This window comes from Gopherus flavomarginatus, chromosome 2 (genome assembly GCF_025201925.1).
Source record: "Gopherus flavomarginatus isolate rGopFla2 chromosome 2, rGopFla2.mat.asm, whole genome shotgun sequence".
In the NCBI taxonomy this organism is placed as follows: Eukaryota; Metazoa; Chordata; order Testudines; family Testudinidae; genus Gopherus; species Gopherus flavomarginatus.
The window spans coordinates 191,921,770-191,939,975 of NC_066618.1; the positions used below are offsets into that span (position 1 = coordinate 191,921,770).

At 44.5% G+C, this 18,206-nt stretch overlaps 1 protein-coding gene across 6 annotated transcripts; it reads left to right on the forward strand.

Annotated features, from left to right (window-relative positions):
• Positions 1 to 4,086: 4,086 nt before the first annotated feature.
• Positions 4,087 to 12,545, forward strand: GMNN (geminin DNA replication inhibitor). Of its 6 annotated transcripts, XR_007772781.1 has the most exons (9): positions 4,087 to 4,188; positions 4,756 to 4,824; positions 7,925 to 8,020; positions 8,686 to 8,824; positions 9,646 to 9,728; positions 9,805 to 9,915; positions 10,752 to 10,901; positions 11,280 to 11,545; positions 12,029 to 12,096. XR_007772781.1 is itself a non-coding variant. In XM_050941869.1 (7 exons), exons 2-7 carry the CDS (start codon positions 4,768 to 4,770, stop codon positions 12,221 to 12,223), a joined length of 681 nt encoding a protein of 226 aa, XP_050797826.1. In that variant the 5' UTR covers positions 4,087 to 4,188; positions 4,756 to 4,767; the 3' UTR covers positions 12,224 to 12,545. The 6 variants fall into 6 exon arrangements, 4 of the variants coding, with proteins under 4 accessions (XP_050797826.1, XP_050797829.1, XP_050797830.1 ...); XR_007772782.1 differs by lacking the exon at positions 11,280 to 11,545 and having other exon boundaries at positions 12,029 to 12,125; XM_050941869.1 differs by lacking the exons at positions 10,752 to 10,901; positions 11,280 to 11,545 and having other exon boundaries at positions 12,029 to 12,545.
• The last annotated feature ends 5,661 nt before the right edge of the window (positions 12,546 to 18,206 follow it).

Genomic DNA, 18,206 nt, shown 5'->3' on the forward strand with positions numbered 1-18,206 from the left:
GAGGTCGGGGGCAGTCAGGAGACAGAGAGCAGGGCGAGTTGAGTGTGGGGGGTTCCTGGGGGGCAGTTAGGGTGGGGGGTCTTGGGAGGGGGTGGTCAGGAGACAGGGAGCGGGGGGTTTGATGGGTTGTGGGTTCTGAGGGGAGAAGTCGGGAGCAGGATGTGGGTTGGGGTTGGATGGGGGGTGAGGGGAGAGAGGTACTTGATGCTTGTACTCACTGTGCAGTTCCCTACTGGGTCTTCGGCGACACTTTGACAGTGGGTCCTTCACTCGCTCCAGGTGAAGGACACTCTGCCAAAATGCTGCCGAAGACCCAGAGCAAGTGAAGAACCCGTCATCACCACTGAAGTGCTGCCAAGTACAGGGTGGGGAACCGATTCTAGGATTTTGGGAGCTCATCACTGCCCAGGGGTAGTCAATAGGAAGCCTGCAGTCAATCTGGACCGCCAGAGGCTTCTCAATGGACCAGAGGGTCCAGCGAAGAGCAACAAGAATGATTAAAGGTCTAGAGAACATGACCTATGAAGGAAGGCTGAAGGAATTGGGTTTGTTTAGTTTGGAAAAGAGAAGACTGAGAGGGGACATGATAGCAGTTTTCAGGTATCTAAAAGGGTGTCATCAGGAGGAGGGAGAAAACTTGTTCACCTTAGCCTCCAATGATAGAACAAGAAGCAATGGGCTTAAACTGCAGCAAGGGAGATTTAGGTTGGACATTAGGAAAAAGTTCCTAACTGTCAGGGTAGTTAAACACTGGAATAGATTGCCTAGGGAAGTTGTGGAATCTCCATCTCTGGAGATATTTAAGAGTAGGTTAGATAAATGTCTATTAGGGATGATCTAGATAGTATTTGGTCCTGCCATGAGGGCAGGGGACTGGACTCGATGACCTTTCGAGGTCCCTTCCAGTCCTAGAGTCTATGAGTCTATGCTGAAACTTGTGGCTTCAGCCCCATGGGAGCATTGCAGGGACTGATTGATGTCCCCACAGCAGGGCTGAAGCCAAGAGACCCAGCACACCTCCAGTGGGGATGAAACCATGAGTTGCGGCATGCCTCCCACTTGCACTGGGACTCATGGCTTCAGCCCTGCCGAGACTCACACCAGGACTTGGGGCTCCAGCCCCACAGGAGGCGCACCAGGGCCGAAGCCTCCCCATGGGCGCTGAAGCCTCGAATCCTGGCACAAGCAGAAAGTGCGCCGGGACTTGGAGCTTCAGCCCTGCCAGAGGTGCCCCGGGACTCATGCCAGAAGCAGGGAATGGATCACTTGATGATTACCTGTTCTGTTCATTCCCTCTGGGGCACCTGGCACTGGCCACTGTCGGTAGACAGGATATTGGGCTAGATGGACCTTTGGTCCTACCCAATATAGCTGTTCTTATATTCAGGGCTTCATCCCCACCTGGAATCAGAGCTTCAGCTCTGTGGGAGGCATGCCAGGACTGAAGCCTCCCCCACAGGGTTCAAGCCTTGATTCCCAACGCAAGTGGGAGGTATGCTGGGACTCTGAGCTTCAGCCCTATTGGGACTTGGGACTTCAGCCCACCACTGCTGGAGGTGCGCTGGGACTCGCAAACCCAGGAGGAGTACAGGTGAGGCTAAGGGCACTAAACTGGGCTTTGATGGGTAATTACGTGGGCAGTACTGGGTTTATGTTGCCAGGTCCACACTGGGAAGGGGCCCATTAAGTACCCATCTAACCCATCCACACAGCCAGGTCTGGCCCCTCGCCTGGGGGAGTCTAGCTCCTGGGACTTGCTGTGTGTCCAGCAGCCGAGCTCCACCATGCAGGCTGGGCAGGACTGCTGGCTGTGGGGCTTGTGGGTGTAGCTGGGCTGGACAGGCTCTCAGGGGTTGCATCCTAGGGGTCTACCCCAGTACTCAGCACAGCTCCAGCTACTGGGGCCTCACCTGCCTCCTTGGGCCAAGCTTCCTGGTACCACTGCAGAGGCTGGGCTGGTCTCTCAGCCAGTGGGGTAGGGTCCTGGAGGGCAGCATGCCCTCCACCCCGCCAGGCAAGTGGGACTTCTGGCTGGTCATGCTGCTGCTCCCAATGGGCCGGAGCACTGCCCAATCCACCCAGGACACTTTGCCAGCTTGGTCTGGCAGACACAGTCACGTCCCAGTGGCGCCAGTGAGTGTGGCGTGTGAGGCAGGGCGTGGGGGAGTGGGTCTCTGGGTGGTTTTGGGGGGGTGCTGGGCAGTGAAGGGTAGGGGAGGTTTGTTTGTTTTGGAGTACTGGGCAGTGAAGGCTCTGTGTGGGGGGTTGCTGGCGGGGGGTGGTGGGAGAGGTCTTTGTGAGCTGGGGCACTGGATAGTGGGGGGGGTCTTTGTGCGGCACTGTGCAGTTGTGATGCTGGTGGCATAAGGAGTGCTGGGCAGTGGAGGTTTTGTCTGGGGTCCTGTGGGGGCACTGGGCAGAGGGTGGTGGTATGCAGGGTGCTATGCAGTTGTGGTGGTGGGGGCACTGGGCATAGAGGACTGGGAGGCTGGGCAAGGGGGCATCATGGCACATAGTGTGGGCCTGTCCCCAAAGGTGTGCAACTTGTGGCTGCCAATTTGTAAACATTGCTCTTGCACTTTGCTGCGCAGAGAAGGGCACCATGCCCCACTGCCCACTGTTGGACTCTCCCTTTGGAAACCAACACCACCAGTATGGCCCATTGCACCCATGGGGGCCCGCAAATATGTTTGGCACCAACTCCGAGCCCACAAAAGGTCAATCGGCCTGTATGTGGATGGAACTAATGAAAAGGGAGAATGGATTGGGAGGACAGGAGTCATTGCTGGGTATGACACGAGCAGAGGGAGTTGAGAGCCCTAGCCACAGGTGATCAAAATGACCGTACCGAACACATTTGGGAGAGTGGGTAACATGAATTCTCTCTCTCTCTCACACACACACATACAGAGAGATTTTGGTGGGGGGCAACTTTAACTGTTATTCCAGACAGGGGCTACTTAAGCACCTGGAAATGTTAGGTGTTTGTTTGTTTGTTTTTTTTTTGCAGCTAATAACATTTCAAAATTAGCTGACAGGAGCACTCTATCTAATTCCTCTATAAAAAAGAGAAATAAATACACACAGTGGGATATGGGAGTGCAAAAGTCAAAGGACAGATAAAAGTAACAAGCTCTGATTGTGGTGGCAGGGGGCTGGGAGGAGGGCTGGTTTATGGTTGTTGATCGCCTGAATCTGGCAATACTGTAATACCCGCTGCTTGGAGAAGAAGCCCCACTCGCCCCGACCTACCCTGGCCACCGCTGCCAACCAGGGATTTGTTACCACCCATGGTCTTGGCCAGCGGCAGGGAGGCTCCGGAGCTGTCCCTAGATCTGGTGCAACCCATTAGGCGACCTAGGTGGTAGCCTAGGATGCTAACATTTGGGAGGCGGTAACCACGGCAGCCGGACCTTCTGCCGCCTCTGTCAGGGGTGGCATTTCGGGGGCGGGACCTTCTGCTGCCTCTGTCAAGGGCAGCATTTGGGGATGGGATCTTTCACCACCTAAGGTGGCAAAAAAGCTGGCGGCACTCCTGGCCGCCCCAACTGTGGTCCCAGCTTGGGTTGGTGAGGGGTGCAGGCAGGGGCAAAGGGGGGGGCCTAACTCAGGACCCCAATCCTAAAAATTGTCTCAGTGCCATGGGCCCTACCCCTTCTGGGGGCCTGTAGCTAGGCCACCCCCCGCGCATGCGATTTAAGTTACTTTCTCCCCTGCCCCCATCCCAGCCAGCTCTGTGCAAATGAGCGAGTGAGTGAGGCTGGGCAGAGTGAGCGAGAGGGAGGGGGATGGAGTGAGAGGGGGCGGGGCCTCCGAAGAGGGACAGGATCAGGATGTTCCCCTTCTCCCGCCCACTACCCGCCCCCAAGAGCGCCCTGCCCCCTCCTTATCCCGGGGGCGGGGCGTAGTATTACCACGCAGGGCCTGCTGGTCCGGGATTGGCGGGGAAGGAGGAACAGGATACGGTTTGGGATTGGCGGGTGGGGAGGCGATGAGAGGACGTAAGGTTTCACTGACCCCACCCCCTGCGCCGCGCGGAGCTTCACGGGAGGAAAGAGGGTCACGAGAGGGCACGTGACCTGAGCCGGTGGCTATTTATAGGCGCGCGCGGGGATCTGCAGACCGATCTGTTGTGCTTCCTGGCAGTGCGAGGCGGGACGGGCGAGGCACGCGCGGGAGAGGAGTCGGGTGAGTCTAGGGGCTCTGTGTCCCCTGCTGGGCGGCGGCGGCGGCGCAGGGTTCCGAGGGGTGGGGGGCAGTGTCTTCCGGGCGGTCTCGCGCGATTCGGGGTGGAGAGGCTCGCGCTCGGCTGCGGGGCTGGCTGAGTGTTCGGGTTTTGGCGGGTTTCTCTCGCCAGGTGCGGTCTCGCGGGGTTGGCCGTTGGCGCGGGCTTGCGCCCTGCGGTGGCGCTGGCCTGGCGGTTGGGGTTTGCGCGCGCTGGGATGCGGGGGGCGAAGCCGGGGCAGGAGGCCAAGGGGCACGTCAGCCGCTCTCCCGGGGGCCTGGCTGCAGCAGTAACCCTGCCACAGGGGGCGGCCGGCAGGTGGGGCGTGGTCCCGGCGCGTGGGGCGCGGTGTGAACCCATTGCAGGAGACTCATAGCTGTGACTGGCTCAGGAAGCTGCGCTGGGGCTCACTGCCCTTGTGGAAGGTGGGAGCTGACAGACGTGCATGCCACTGGGCAAACTGAACTTGTGCTTTCTGCTGTGACTAATTTGCTTTTCTGTGTCTCTGTCTCCATTGGTATAAAACACAGCTTTGTAGTCAGATGAATTTTAGCATGAAGCAGAAATTGGATGCAGGAAAAGCTGCAGGAACGATAAAGGTTTGTAACCTGACTTAGCATTATTCAAGTCTTTAAAGTGGTATGTGAACCTAAAAATAAATAGGTCAGATTGTAATGACAGACTTTGCACTGTCATCTGTATTTACTCCAGATGTAGCTCAGCTCTTTATCGCTACACCCTTTTATAATGGTAACTAAAAAGAGATCACGTGCCTTTCTTATCATGAATGATCTCAGACTGATGCTCTGGAGACTCAGTCCTTCTGTTTTTTTTGCAGAACAGGTACATAGCTAACAAAGATGTTGAAAATATGCGCCCCCCCAGGATAAAAAATTACAAATGGCTTAGCCTGCACTGAGTTTTCTCCCAGTACTTCAATGATCTTTTAAGTGTGTGTTTAGTTCCAGGCACATGTTTGTATATGGCAAATTTCAAATGCTAATAACCTGGCTTGCACTTGAATTGGTGACCCACTGGCTTTGTATCTTGTTACCAGTTCCCTAAGCCACCCAGTCAATATAGAGCTAATTATACTAGTTTTACAGGTTTTTATCATGCAATAATACATAAAATAGTATAACTGATTCGAGAACTCTTTCAAGTCTGCAGTTCCCAGCCATGTAGCTGGCTTCCCTTATCTGCATGGGTCTTAAACAGCAAAGAAAATAAACCACAAGAATTAGAGGGCTTTTGAATCAATTCCATATGAGACTACTTACTTTATGAAATTAACTCATTTAAGTTAGGTTTGGTCCCTCTAAACTAAGATCCTTATAAAAAAAAACTTGCAGTTTTCTGAAGCAATGCTCTTATTTTCATGCTTGGAAAAAAATCATTAGACTAAGACTAACGCAAGAAGTTGGGCACTTGACCATTGCGTTAGTCTTCAGGTAGTATTTTTGGATGTATACCATAGCATAATTCAAATATGCTATGCATATAAAATTGTCACTAAATGCACAAGGGGGACCAAGTTATTAAATAGACTGACTTTAAGGTTGGAAGGGACCATTATGATCATCTAGTCAGACCTGCACAATGCAGGCCACAGAATCTCACCCACCCACTCCTGTAACAAACCCCTAACCTATGTCTGAGTTACTGAAGTCCTCAAATCGTGGTTTGAAGACCTCAAGCTGCAGAGAATCCTCCAGCAAGTGACCTGTGCCCCATGCTGCAGAGGAAGGCGAAAAACCTCCAGGGCCTCTGCCAATCTGCCCTGGAGGAAAATTCCCTCCCGACCCCAAATATGGTGATCAGTTAAACCCTGAGCATGTGGGCAAGACTCACCAGCCAGTAAATGTCTGATTTGTAAGTAGAACTGCCATAATACTAATCTTCAAAAAATTCCCCACTTTGGGAACTCTAGAGCATGTAAAACTCAAAATGGGGTGCCTAAGATAGGAAATTACTGGGTTATTTTTATGACCTTTAAACTGAGTGAGGATTTCAAGAGATCACCTGCCAATATCAATGTCCAGCCCAGAGGAAAGGGCTATCTTCACATCGTGTTTGGCTTTAGTAGGTAATGTAATATGCTGTGCAGTTAGTACCCTAGTAATGTTGCTTTAATCCTTTTTTTAGATTTGCCTAGTATGTAGTCAGTCTTAAATCCAAATCTAAAACAGAGTAGAGCAGCAATGTACCCAATACAAGATGAGTGTAATCTAGGGGAGGATCCAAATTCTAAACAGTTCAGAACAAGTATCAGACTTCCCTAAGAACCTGTAGCAGTCTTGAGTTTATTTGGTGTGCTGGGTTCAGTCCTGGATGACAGTCATGGGGGTAAAAGTCACCTTGAAGTAATGAGGGTATTATGTTGAGTGGCACTTAATCATATGTTCCTCATTCTGCATACTGCAAGAGCTGTATTCTTGTCATCCCTGTCCTTCCCAAAGAAACTTACAGGAACTTTAAAATTGCTCAGTGTTGTAGGATGTGAAGACTAATTCTGTATCCTTAAGTCACTTTTAGTGAAAAGGATCAGGCATGTCCATGGCTAAACATTTATTCTTGAGCTTATCTTAGTGAACATATGGCCTTTATTTTAGAGTCTGGCTGACTCACTTTTTTGGATGCTTCACTGGTTATCTCAAATATGAAGAACAATGAGTTAACTTAAGCACCTGGCATAGTATTAAACTGCATTTTGCCAGGGGAACATTGACCAATCAGTCTTCAGTAGCTGCAAATAGTATCTGTAGTGCTGGTTCCCACAGTAGCTGGCATTTGTCCTCTAGTTCAACACCAAGATAATTGGTGGCAGAAGTTTTACCGTGGGAAAAGTGAACTGTTATGTGAAGTACAGTGTGAATCAGTAACTTTCTCACGCTTGTATGGTACTGTGTTCTTGCTATCCCTGTTTGATTGTCTACCATTGTTTACTGTCCCGTGGTGGCAGTGTAACTAATGGTTTAAAAAGCTTTAATGCAGGAAATAGGTATTGACATAGGACAAGGAAAGGTGATAAATAACAAAACAATAGCTTTCCTGGATCAGCATGTTATGCCCCAAGCAAGGAAATTCTAGACACCTCTTGATGAATGATTGAAGCAGAACTTCTGTTAAATGCATACAACCCTTGAAGAACCATTTGCCTATAGATAGTAAAAAAAAAAAAAAAAATGAACCTTACATAATTACCTGTGCATGTTTTCCAGTTTAAACTGGTGAAATCACCTTGAACCAAAAAAATCACTAACACTTCAAAACAGTTGTCAAAGCACAGAAGCATTCATCTTTAGTGAATGGCTAGTATAACTTGCAAGATTAAACAGAACACTTTCACTATAATAACTGAATTGGGAATCCAGTTAGAACACAGCTGCTATCTGACCTGTTTAAAATAGTTCCACTTCATAGTGTAAATGAGACTGAGCATCTTAACCAAGGTAAGGCTTATGGAGGTTTTCAGCATTTTATAAAAGTTAAGATCCAGCTTTGCTACAAGCTATATTGTAATTGTAGTGTAGTAAACTCTAAACTAGATTAAAACAAAACTTGTTAATCCTGTCTGTAGGAAAGGCAAGTGGATTGAAAGTTTAATCCATTACCTTAATGTGGCATTCAAAACGTCATAAATTACCCTTCTCCATTGAGGAGTTTAACTGATTTGTATTAAAACTTTCTCTTTTCAAGAAGTACTTCACAGACAATGCAAGCTCAGCCCCAAGACGAACTCTTAAAATGATTCAGCCTTCAGCAGCAGGTTGCCTTGTTGGCAGGGTAAATGAAGTAAGTATTAAGATGTAATCCTACAACAGGGGTTCTCAAACTGGGGCTTGGGACCCCTCAGGGGTCATGAGACTCTTACATGGGGGGGGTTGAGCAGTAAGCCTCCACCCCAAACACCTCATGTTCTTAATTTATAAGGAGGGTTGCACTCAGGCTTACTATGTGAAAGGGATCAACAGTAAAAAGTTTGAGAACCACTGCTATACAACACAATTTGTAACAGAAACTAAATGCTGTCATGTTTAATGTAGAAGGGCTGAAGTACTATAATCAGATCATAAATAGCATATGATACCCATTAACTGTAATGAGTACCTTAAACTGTATAGTAATTACATCATTTAGCTTTGTTGAATAGTAAATCTAGCATAAATATTTCAGATACTTTGAAAGCACCTGAAAAGAAATTCTTGGTCATCAGACCTATACTGCTAGTGCAAGAAAGCTGTCCAAGGGCTGAGAAAATGTTTTGTGAGTTAAGCTTGTTGACAAGAAGTTGTGCCACACTTGAAATACAGATTGCCTGTTGCTTATAGGTACAGATGTTAAGGAGAAACTCCATCTGTTGCCGTTAGTATAGTTTAGATGAGTTTGCAAGTGTATGAAGACATGTAAAATGTCAAGGAGAAATAGCATCTCAGAAAACCAAACTTATTGTATTACAGCCTGCTAAATGTTCAATCAAAAGGAAACTTTGGAGTGATCAGCTAATTGCAAAGACCTGCAAAGCTGAGGTGGTGGATCCAGAACAGAAAAATGAAAATCTAAAAGGAGTCACTCAAGCTGTTGATCTCATGGTAAAAAGTATGTTTTCTTTTACACTTCAAACAATATGCTATTGCTGGGAACTTCACATGTATTTCTCAATACTACTATTAAATTTTGGTATGCTACTAAAAGCAAGTAATAGGCTTAGAATTGTTAAATTGGCACTTGCCAACATTAGGTAGCAACACTAATTATTTTAACGATCACATCCTCTTAAGCATCATTCACACAGATCTATGTAGAGTTTTACACTGTCACTTAAGGTGAGTTGGCCAGCAGTAGGTGAGGCTCAAGAGCATTTCAACTTCAGGAATTGTACTTTAGTTTAGCATGCTGTCACAATTCAGGCCATATTACCACTTGCCAACCAAATTATGCAGATAATCTGACCTGGTTTTTTTAAATACTGTTCTAAAATAGATGAGAATATGTGGGTTCAAGCTATATGATTGGTGGCTTGGAAGTTGTCAGCCTTTGCTACTTCTAGTGAGCCTATTCTGCTGCTACTCATTGCAGAAGTGATCAATGTGTCTTGCAGTTGGGACCATTCTGCAAGTGCATGTTGTGACACTTATTGAAGTGGCTTCAGAAAATGCTATTATGTCAAAAGCAAATTAGTATAACCCTGAATTTGACCAAGCTGCCAAATCAAATGTCTCAAGTTACTAAAAGCTCATTTGTTAACTTTGGTGGTTTTTTGAAGGTCAGAATGGTTAAAGAATATTGAAATGACAAATACTCAAAACACATGGAACCCTGTGTTTAAATTTACTCTGTTTTAATCGTCTTGAATTTAAGACTTGTTTACATAAGAGGTGCACAAGTGATTTTTTTTTTATATTAAACTCTTCCTACAGAAAATCCTTCCTCTCGGTACTGGAAGGAAGTGGCTGAAGAGAGGAGGAAGGCACTGTATGAAGTGCTTCAGGAAAATGAAAAGGTAGTTAATCAGGTTAAATACCTCTTCACTTCTTCTCTTGGCTAGTCCCTATATAAAACATCATCTTTTTTTCTAGCTGCACAAAGAAATTGAACAGAAAGATGGTGAAATTGCCCGTCTAAAAGAAGAAAATGATGAACTGATATTACTTGCAGAACATGTGCAGTACATGACAAACATGATTGAGGTAAACTCACATGACTTGTTTTCAATCCATAGTGTTACCTGTGATGTAAGTGACAGTAGGATCTAGATCAAATCATGACTTCTGTTTTGAGTATATTTTGCTATTCTGTATAGCAAAAGTACCTGATCATAAAGTCAATTTACTATGCTGCAAGTGCTGGGCACCTAGCTGAGTGAGTGACTTAGAAGCAATCACAGTGTAAGCAGTCCAGGGAAATCAACTTTGTCTTATCAGCTTGTCCCACCCTTCTGATTGTAATGAAGGAAATGAAGTTTCTCCACCTGGACAGAGATCTGAAGTAAGACGCTGCATTGAAGGGTGGTATCCACCACCACATGTAGGCAGAATGGAATGAAGAGAAGGCAGGAAGGGACTCTGCCTAAAAGGTGGACAAGACCTCATGCACAATGAGATCAGCCTGTGGGTCACAGGATTTCTTGCCTTTCAGAGATCTTTAGGGCATTTTTTCTAAATGCTAAAGCGACTGGTTAAATTCTTCTGAAAATCTTGTTCGTTGCCTTCTGCCACTGTCACCAAAGGGATTAAACTAGGAGCCAGAATTACTTACAACAAAGTAGAACTCTGGGGAAGCATGTTTAAGCAACAGGGGCTTAGAAAGCTTGAGGCACTGGTTTTATGGACTAAGGTTGTGGGACTCCCCAGACCCACAACCCAAGAAGGGGCTCTCAGACAAGGTCTGTGCCAATGTGCCTTAGCCAGAATCTGTGCGTAGACTCTACCCAGACCTAGAGGGGATTAGAAGGGTTGGGTCCACTTTCAACACACAATCTGGCCCTGTCCTTCTGGTCAGAGAGTAACAGTAATTGTTCTGCCAGGTGCTGTGGCTCTTGGAAGATAAACTGTGGGTGACTGAAGCATCTTCAGACTCTTGGTTGGAGTGCTTCCAATATGAATTTGGGTGAAAGATGAGTATCTAGTGACTCTATGTGATGGGGACTCTGAAGTTGGAAGTACCCCTAAAGGAGGTATTTGTGCTGAGTAAGATTGAGGACTTCAACCTAGGAATCTTGATTAATTCTTTCAAAGGCCTGGTCTAAACATTTGTACTGATATAACTAAAGAAGTCTTACCAGTGGAGACCCAATGTGGACATTTGTATATCCGTATAGCGTGTACTTGTAAGCTTACAGACACAAGCTAAACTGATAAGCCAAGTTTAAATCAAGATAGGTACTCGCACAGGGTTTTGAACTGATTTTTTGACTAAACTAGTCTAATCTGTATATAGACAAGCCCTGAGACTGAAATGTATGCACAGTGGTGCTTCTCCAGTTGGATAATTCAACTCTTGTTACAACATTTTTTGTACAGAGATTTATTCCTTCCATATTACTGTCCTATAGGATTGTAAGACCACCGCCAAAACTACTGTAAGAGGGATAAAGAAAAGCTTTGCTCTGAACTGATATGAATAGTGAAGGTTGCTGTTCATAATGCAGTAGTTAAGTTTGTCTAAATGGGGCCCAAAGTCAGATGTTAGCTGACTCTCTTGAATGCTCTAAAGCTTGCTGTTATATCTGATAAAGAGAAATAACGTAGACAAATTGTTCTGGGTTACCTAAATCTTCAAAACTGTGCAATCTGCTCCTCTGGGACCAAGAACCAACAGGTCATTACTGAGCTTTTTGCTTCTGGCTTGGCAGCTTGTTAAACTACTTGTAAGGCTAACATCATAGACTTTACTTTGTCATGGCAATATGTTGTGTGGAACTATGGAAACACTATTAAGGTGGTATAGTAATAAACTTAATCTCTCAGTCCCTTATCAAAGTTCATCTCTTGGTTAAAATACTTTGCCTCAGCTGCCTGGAAAATGTGGAAGATCTTAATATCAGCAAGTCAAATGCAACTTGCAATTGTAGACTGCATTTTTGGGGTGAGAGCTTCTGCTTTTTAGTAGGCAGGGTTTTTGTCGCTCAGATGCATAACCTTATCACTTGAGGGCTTAGCTAATATGTGACTGATCAGTAAAACTGAATGCATGTAGACTCAGCACTCTAAACTTAGTATCAATATCTTCTATGGAAATAAGTGCATCCTTATGGAAACACAACTTAACACATCTTTAAGAGTTCTCTCCTGTATCTTTTAGAGACTAACTGGGCAGGTACCTGATGGCCTTGAGTCACTGAAAAATCTAGACTTGGAGGAATTTGAGCAGGAGGATGAAGAGAGTGATTCTGAGGGTGACGTAGATGGTGATTCTGAAGAGTTGCCTTCACAGGTTTCTTGTGATTCTAGGGAGAATGCCACAGATTCATCTGCAAAGAAAGCTAGAAGTCTGTGAAAATGGCTTGGCAAACTTGAGTGGCCAGTGTGCATATGGCTTCCTATTTTAATTGCTAAATGACTGTTGGAAGAATATACTGCCAAAGTTTACCTCAGATAAAAGTTACAAGTCTTGTGGAAGCTTTAAAAGTTCACAGTGGGTTTTAACTGGTAATATGTAGCAATGGAAATAGCTGTATACTACCTAAACAAGGTATTACAGACTGAATTTGGTCACTTCTATAAAATGGAAATACTATGTATTTCTAACTTGTGTAAATAGTATCTGTTGCTTTGACATGAGAATGTGTACTTGATAAATAAACTAAACTCTGCCAAAACACTCTGCCTCTTACAATGTGGTGCACGGGGACAGGTTGTTAGTCTCATACTCTGGGAGATGTAGCAGTCTGGCAGTCACTGAGCAAACAAACATACAACATAAGCACTTGATAAAGTGATACTTAATGCCTCATGGAACTGCTCAGTGTAATACAAATTTGAGTACTTTATAACTGGTTTTAGAAGTTCTTTTGTCTCAAACTAGAATTAAAGATTAACAATTCTCTAGGCAAGCCTTTCTGGGTGAATTGTAAAATAAAATCTACAGCTGGGCTATTAAGATATAGGATCTAGTTACGGCAGTTCTGTCTGTAGAAGGGCATGGCAGCATCATGCTACACTCACATAGGATTTTCCCACTCTTTCATGTTCCAAGTTGTATAGGCTAAAGCTGCAGTTCTGGCATGTAGTGGAACTCTCCCCAAAATAGCTGTTTGGGGAATATCTTGCATGGATGGTGTTATGGATGGATTAGTTAACTCCATTGTCACCTGCTGTTTCTGGTAAAGACTAAGCTGCATCAAGAGGAAATCTACAAATGATTTCTGTGGAGAAAGGAAGATAGGATAAATATCCAATGGGAACTATTGATACCAGACACCTGTAATCACTTCCTGCATCTTATCCTAGTAGATGCTCCTCAAATCCAGGTACAGCTTGTGTACACACTTCTCTCCAGTGTTAAAAGTAGTTCATAATGTTCACACTCTCTGCAGAAAGAGAAACTATTGAGTTTTTCAAAACAAATGTTGAGGGGTACTGGCTTTTCTAAAAGGGGGGAAATGGCTACAGTCAGTGCTGAAAGCAAAAACACCTCATAATTGTATTATGTTGATGAGTCAAACTTCATTAGTCCCTACCCCAGTGCACTAACTTGTCTGTACAACCCTTAGTGCAGTAGAGTCCAACCCATTAGTAGTCTTGGATACTACTGCAATATACACACTTTTGTTCTTGTTAAGCATTTAAATTCTACTTAAAGGGACCACTCTGAAATGTAATTGACTTTTGTTAGAATATTTGCCAATAGCCCACAGCTAATAAACTAAATCAGACAGCTAAGTGGTGGTGAATTTTTAAATAAGGTTTGCATTTTACCTAAAACAACTCTAGTGCAGTGGTTCTCAACCTGGGGCACATTCAGCACACAGCTCTGGCCCATGTAACATCCTCTTGGCCATACAGGTGGTTGGTTGTGTTTACAGTAACTCATTGTTTAACATTGTAGCTATGTTCCTGAAAAATGCTACTTTAAGTGAATCCAATTTCCCTGTAAGAATTAATGTAAATAGGGGGGTTAGGTTCCCTGGAAATTCTTTTGCTAGACAAGATTTTTTATATATACAGTGTAAGTATTAAACAATTTAATATACACACAGTAATGATTGTGAAGCTTCATTGACATGGTGAAATAAGAGGGTGGTATATTTCTCAGGGAATGCCTTACTGATAAATGATCTAGTACTGGGCTTGAGCCCTCAAGGGTTAACACTTGTTAATGTAGCCTAACACTCTACAAGGCAGCACAAATGGAGGGGAGACAGCATGGCAGAGACATGCTGTGTGTTATGTGCATTGCCCCTTAAGTACACTGACCCCACTCTAAATACCTTGCCTTTTTAAGTAGATCAGCATGGTGAGACAGCAGTTGCTGCCAGCAAGCTCCCTCTGTCAGTCCCCCTTACTCTGTAGAGTTGGAGGACACCGTGACATTAGTACTTCCTTGCACAGCAAGCAGGAGGCTCCCACGAGCAGTCTCAAGGCGGAGGGCAGGAGTAGCACATAGCAGTGGGGGGAGGAACACCTAAAATTGCTTGGCAACTGAGAGCCTGCTGGCTGGCTGCTGCACAGGGGAGTGGGGAGCTGATGCAGGACTGCCAGTCCACCCTGGTTCCAAGCCCTCACCAGCTAGTTCCAATGGGCTGCGCTTCCTGCAAGCAGTGGACAAAGCAGGCGGTTGCCAAACAACATAAGGGAGCATTGTGCAACTTTAAATGAGCATGTTCTCTAATTGATCAACATAACAATGTTAACCAGGATGACTTTAAGTGAGGAGTTACTGTATGTATTTGTGTATATATTGGATTTGGCCCACATAACACAACTGCATATGTGGCCCACAATGGTAAATAGATTGAGAACCACTGCTCTAATCAACTAAAAATTTTTCTACAGAACTGACAGCTATCTAGCTCTTGAAACAGAAAATACTCTGGGGGAAGGGTTTAATGTAGCTGTCAGTCTACCTTAAAATGAAAGGTAGAAACCATTGTTCAGTAGCAATACTTAAGTGACCTATATGATCAACAATTGATTTACCTTTATCTCTGCAGTGTGAAGGAACAGTGAATTATGTAATTTCCTTCAGTTTATGCGGTTTCAGTCCTCATTTTTGCTATAAAATAGTTTGCTTTTTGCCTTATGTACTCATCCTCAGTACACTGCAATAAGTATTTTTATCATGCACTGCCGTCCTGTGTGTTTCTGTACATGCTTCAAAATAAGCTCCCTCAAGAGCCCAAGCACCACCTGTAAATGTGCTCCATAAGCTGTTTGCTTTACATGTCAGAGTACATCTGCTCTTCCTCTCACTTCAGAAGCCTACAAGCCCTGCTCCTTCCCCAAGTCAAGGAAGAGGTAGGACCTGCTTCTAGGGAAGTAGGCCATAGTGAGAAAAATCAATGAAAAAGGGTTCTTGGCATGGTGGAGAGAGGTAGCTTCATCTGGCCTTTTCTTGCCCTCAAGTGCCTCTAAGGTATAGGCAACTAATCAGTATTACCACTCTGAAGTGTTTTAATAGCGCGTACATTTAAAGCACTTATCTGAAGATCTCAAATGTAGTCCCATTGATCTCAATGGGAGTCATAGTAAAGATAATCAGGTGTTTGCACAATGAGAAGTAGTTTTCCTACTCAAATTTGAAAATTTGCTTTACGGGACCTCCTACTGATATAACTTTTGATGTTCTGAAAATGTGAGCTCTGTTTCTGAAATGTTAGTTTAAAAAATATTTAGTCATAATTTACCATTTGACTTTTTTCTCCAAAAAAGTAAATGAAATATATAACTGTCTGTACAGCTCTTACATGTTAAAAAAAATGTACAAAATACCTGCCTTTGTAGACTCCCTGAATGTACTTGCCATGCACCTCATTATGTATTTTCTTTATATAAAGTAGCGTATGTTATAAGGAGGGTAGAAACTGGCTTGTATTTTCTCAGATGTATGCAGCCTGCCACAAGCAAGTTTTCAACAAGTTAAACATTTCAATCATAAATGAATGTTTAGTTTGCTTTTACAATTTGTGGTATTTTTGGGACAACTGTTTCACATCAAATACATCATGAAATACAGTACTTGAAAACAATTCAAATATCTTTTAATTTTTAAAGACAGTCATCAGGAAAAGGTGGTGAAGAAAAAAGTAAGATCAGAGCAGGCCCGCCTAACAGTGATTACACAAAAACATTGGGGCAGGAGAGGGAGCAAATATTGATGCTTTTTAAAAGTGAGACGTGATGGATTGTAATACCACATTCATGCTCCTATCATAGCGATGGCTTGTTCACCTACTGTTCTCAAACATCAAGCAGCAGATCCTTAAAAGACAACTAGTGGTGTGAGCATAGAAAGCCAGGAGCACTGGAATCAAGGAGATGGTATCCAATATAGCCATGTCTTACCCTTAAGGCCTTTCAAATGCTCCTTCTCCCCTTTGATAAAACACTTTGGGATCTAGATGAAGATTTCGATATGAGCAAAGTATTAAAAAAAAAAAAAAAAAAAAAAAAAAAAAACCAAAAACCCCTCAACCCTACCACCTTAAAGCTTATTACCTGTTCATAAGCGATCAATGCATAGGTGTGGGGTGGCCATAGTGGCTCATTTGAGCAACTATGTTCTAAACAAGTTTAAGGCTAGATGTGCACATCTGGAAGCTCTGAAACTTAATACAGTAACTCCTCACTTAGTCATCCCAGTTAACATTGTTTTGTTACTAGGTTGCTGATCTATTAGAAAACTTACTCATTTAAAGTTGTGCAGTGTTCCGTTATAAGGTTGTATGGCTCACCCTGGTCTGCCTATCTGCCTGGCGTTCCAGATGTGGCTTGGGGGCTTGCTACGCTCTGCCCAGCACTGCTGTTGGGCGATGGGGTTGTGTCATAAACAGATAGTTAAGGGTTAATGTCTCTTTTTACCTGTAAAGGGTTAACAAACAGGGAACCAAACACATGACCAGGGGACCAATCAGGAGACAAGATACTTTCAAATCTCGGTGGAGGGAAGCCTTTGTGTTTTTTGGGTTTTGCTTTGTTCTCGCTGGGCTCTGAGAGTGACCACACTTACCTACAGGCTCTCTAATCTTCTATTCCAATTTAGTAAGTACAAAAGGTAGAAAGGCTGTTTAGTCTTTTTGATTGTTTTGCTTTATTTGCAAATGTGTATCTGGCTGGTAGGGGTCTAATGTGTATTTGGCTAAAAGTATTTTAAATTGTATTTCTGCTGGAGAAGGCTGTTTCTCCAATTTCTATAAGCTGACAGACCCTGTAATATTCCATCTTGAATTTACAGTGATTTTCTTTATTCTTTTTTTCTTTTATTAAAAGTTTTGCTTTTAAGACCTGTCTGATTTTTCCCCTTGTTGAGGCTCAAGGGAATTGAGTCTGTACTTAACAGGGAAGGAGAAGGGAAGGGGAGAGAAAGGGGGGAAACCCACCTGATTTCTCTGTGTTGTGATTCAAGGAGTTTGAATCACGGTGATCTCCTAGTGTACCCAGGGCGGGAAAGATCTGGGAGGAAGAAAGGAGAAGGAGGAATCCCTTTGTTTAGATTCACGGAGCTTGAATCTGTATATCTCTCCAGGAGCCCAGGGAGGGAACACCTGGAGGGGAGGAGGGGGAAGGGAAATGGTTTACTCCCCTTTGTTGCGAGACTCAAGGAATTTGGGTCTTGGGGATTCCCAGGGAAGGTTTTGGGGGAGACCAGAGTTTATCAGGCACTCTACCCTAAGTCCTGGTTGGTGGCAGCACTACAGGATCTAAGCTGGTAATTAAGCTTAGGGGAATTCATGCTAGTACCCATATTTTGGACGCTAAGGTTCAGAATTGGGAATTATATTATGACAGGTTGGTGCAAGAGTGCTTGCCCCATTCTGTCCGCCTGGCATTCCAGACGGGGAGTAGGCAAGTCGTCGACTCCACTACCCAGCAGAAGCGCTGGGCAGGCAGAGCCGGGCAAGCCCCTGTCTTCTGACCCTGCTACGTCCCTGCCTAAGGCAGGCGTCACAATCACTGGTGAGTACAGTATTGTTTGTTTAAAATTATTTAAAACTTATACTGTATGTATGTCTTTGGTGAAAAAAATTTCCCTGGAACCTAAGCCACCCCTATTTACATTAATTCTTATGGGGAAATTGGATTCACTTATTTCACTTGAAGTAGCATTTTTCAGGAACATAACTACAACGTTAACGAAGTTACCATATGTACTTTCAAAGGACTGTATCAGAACAGGTGCAGTTGTTTGGAAAACTATCATGGGAGAGGTTCCCAAAGCACTTCCTGCTTTATGAGCTGTACCTAGCATGTACAGCAGTGAGAGGGGACCTTTCCCAGAAAATGCTCTTCAGTTTATAGGGCAGGCATTGAGAGAGAGCCTG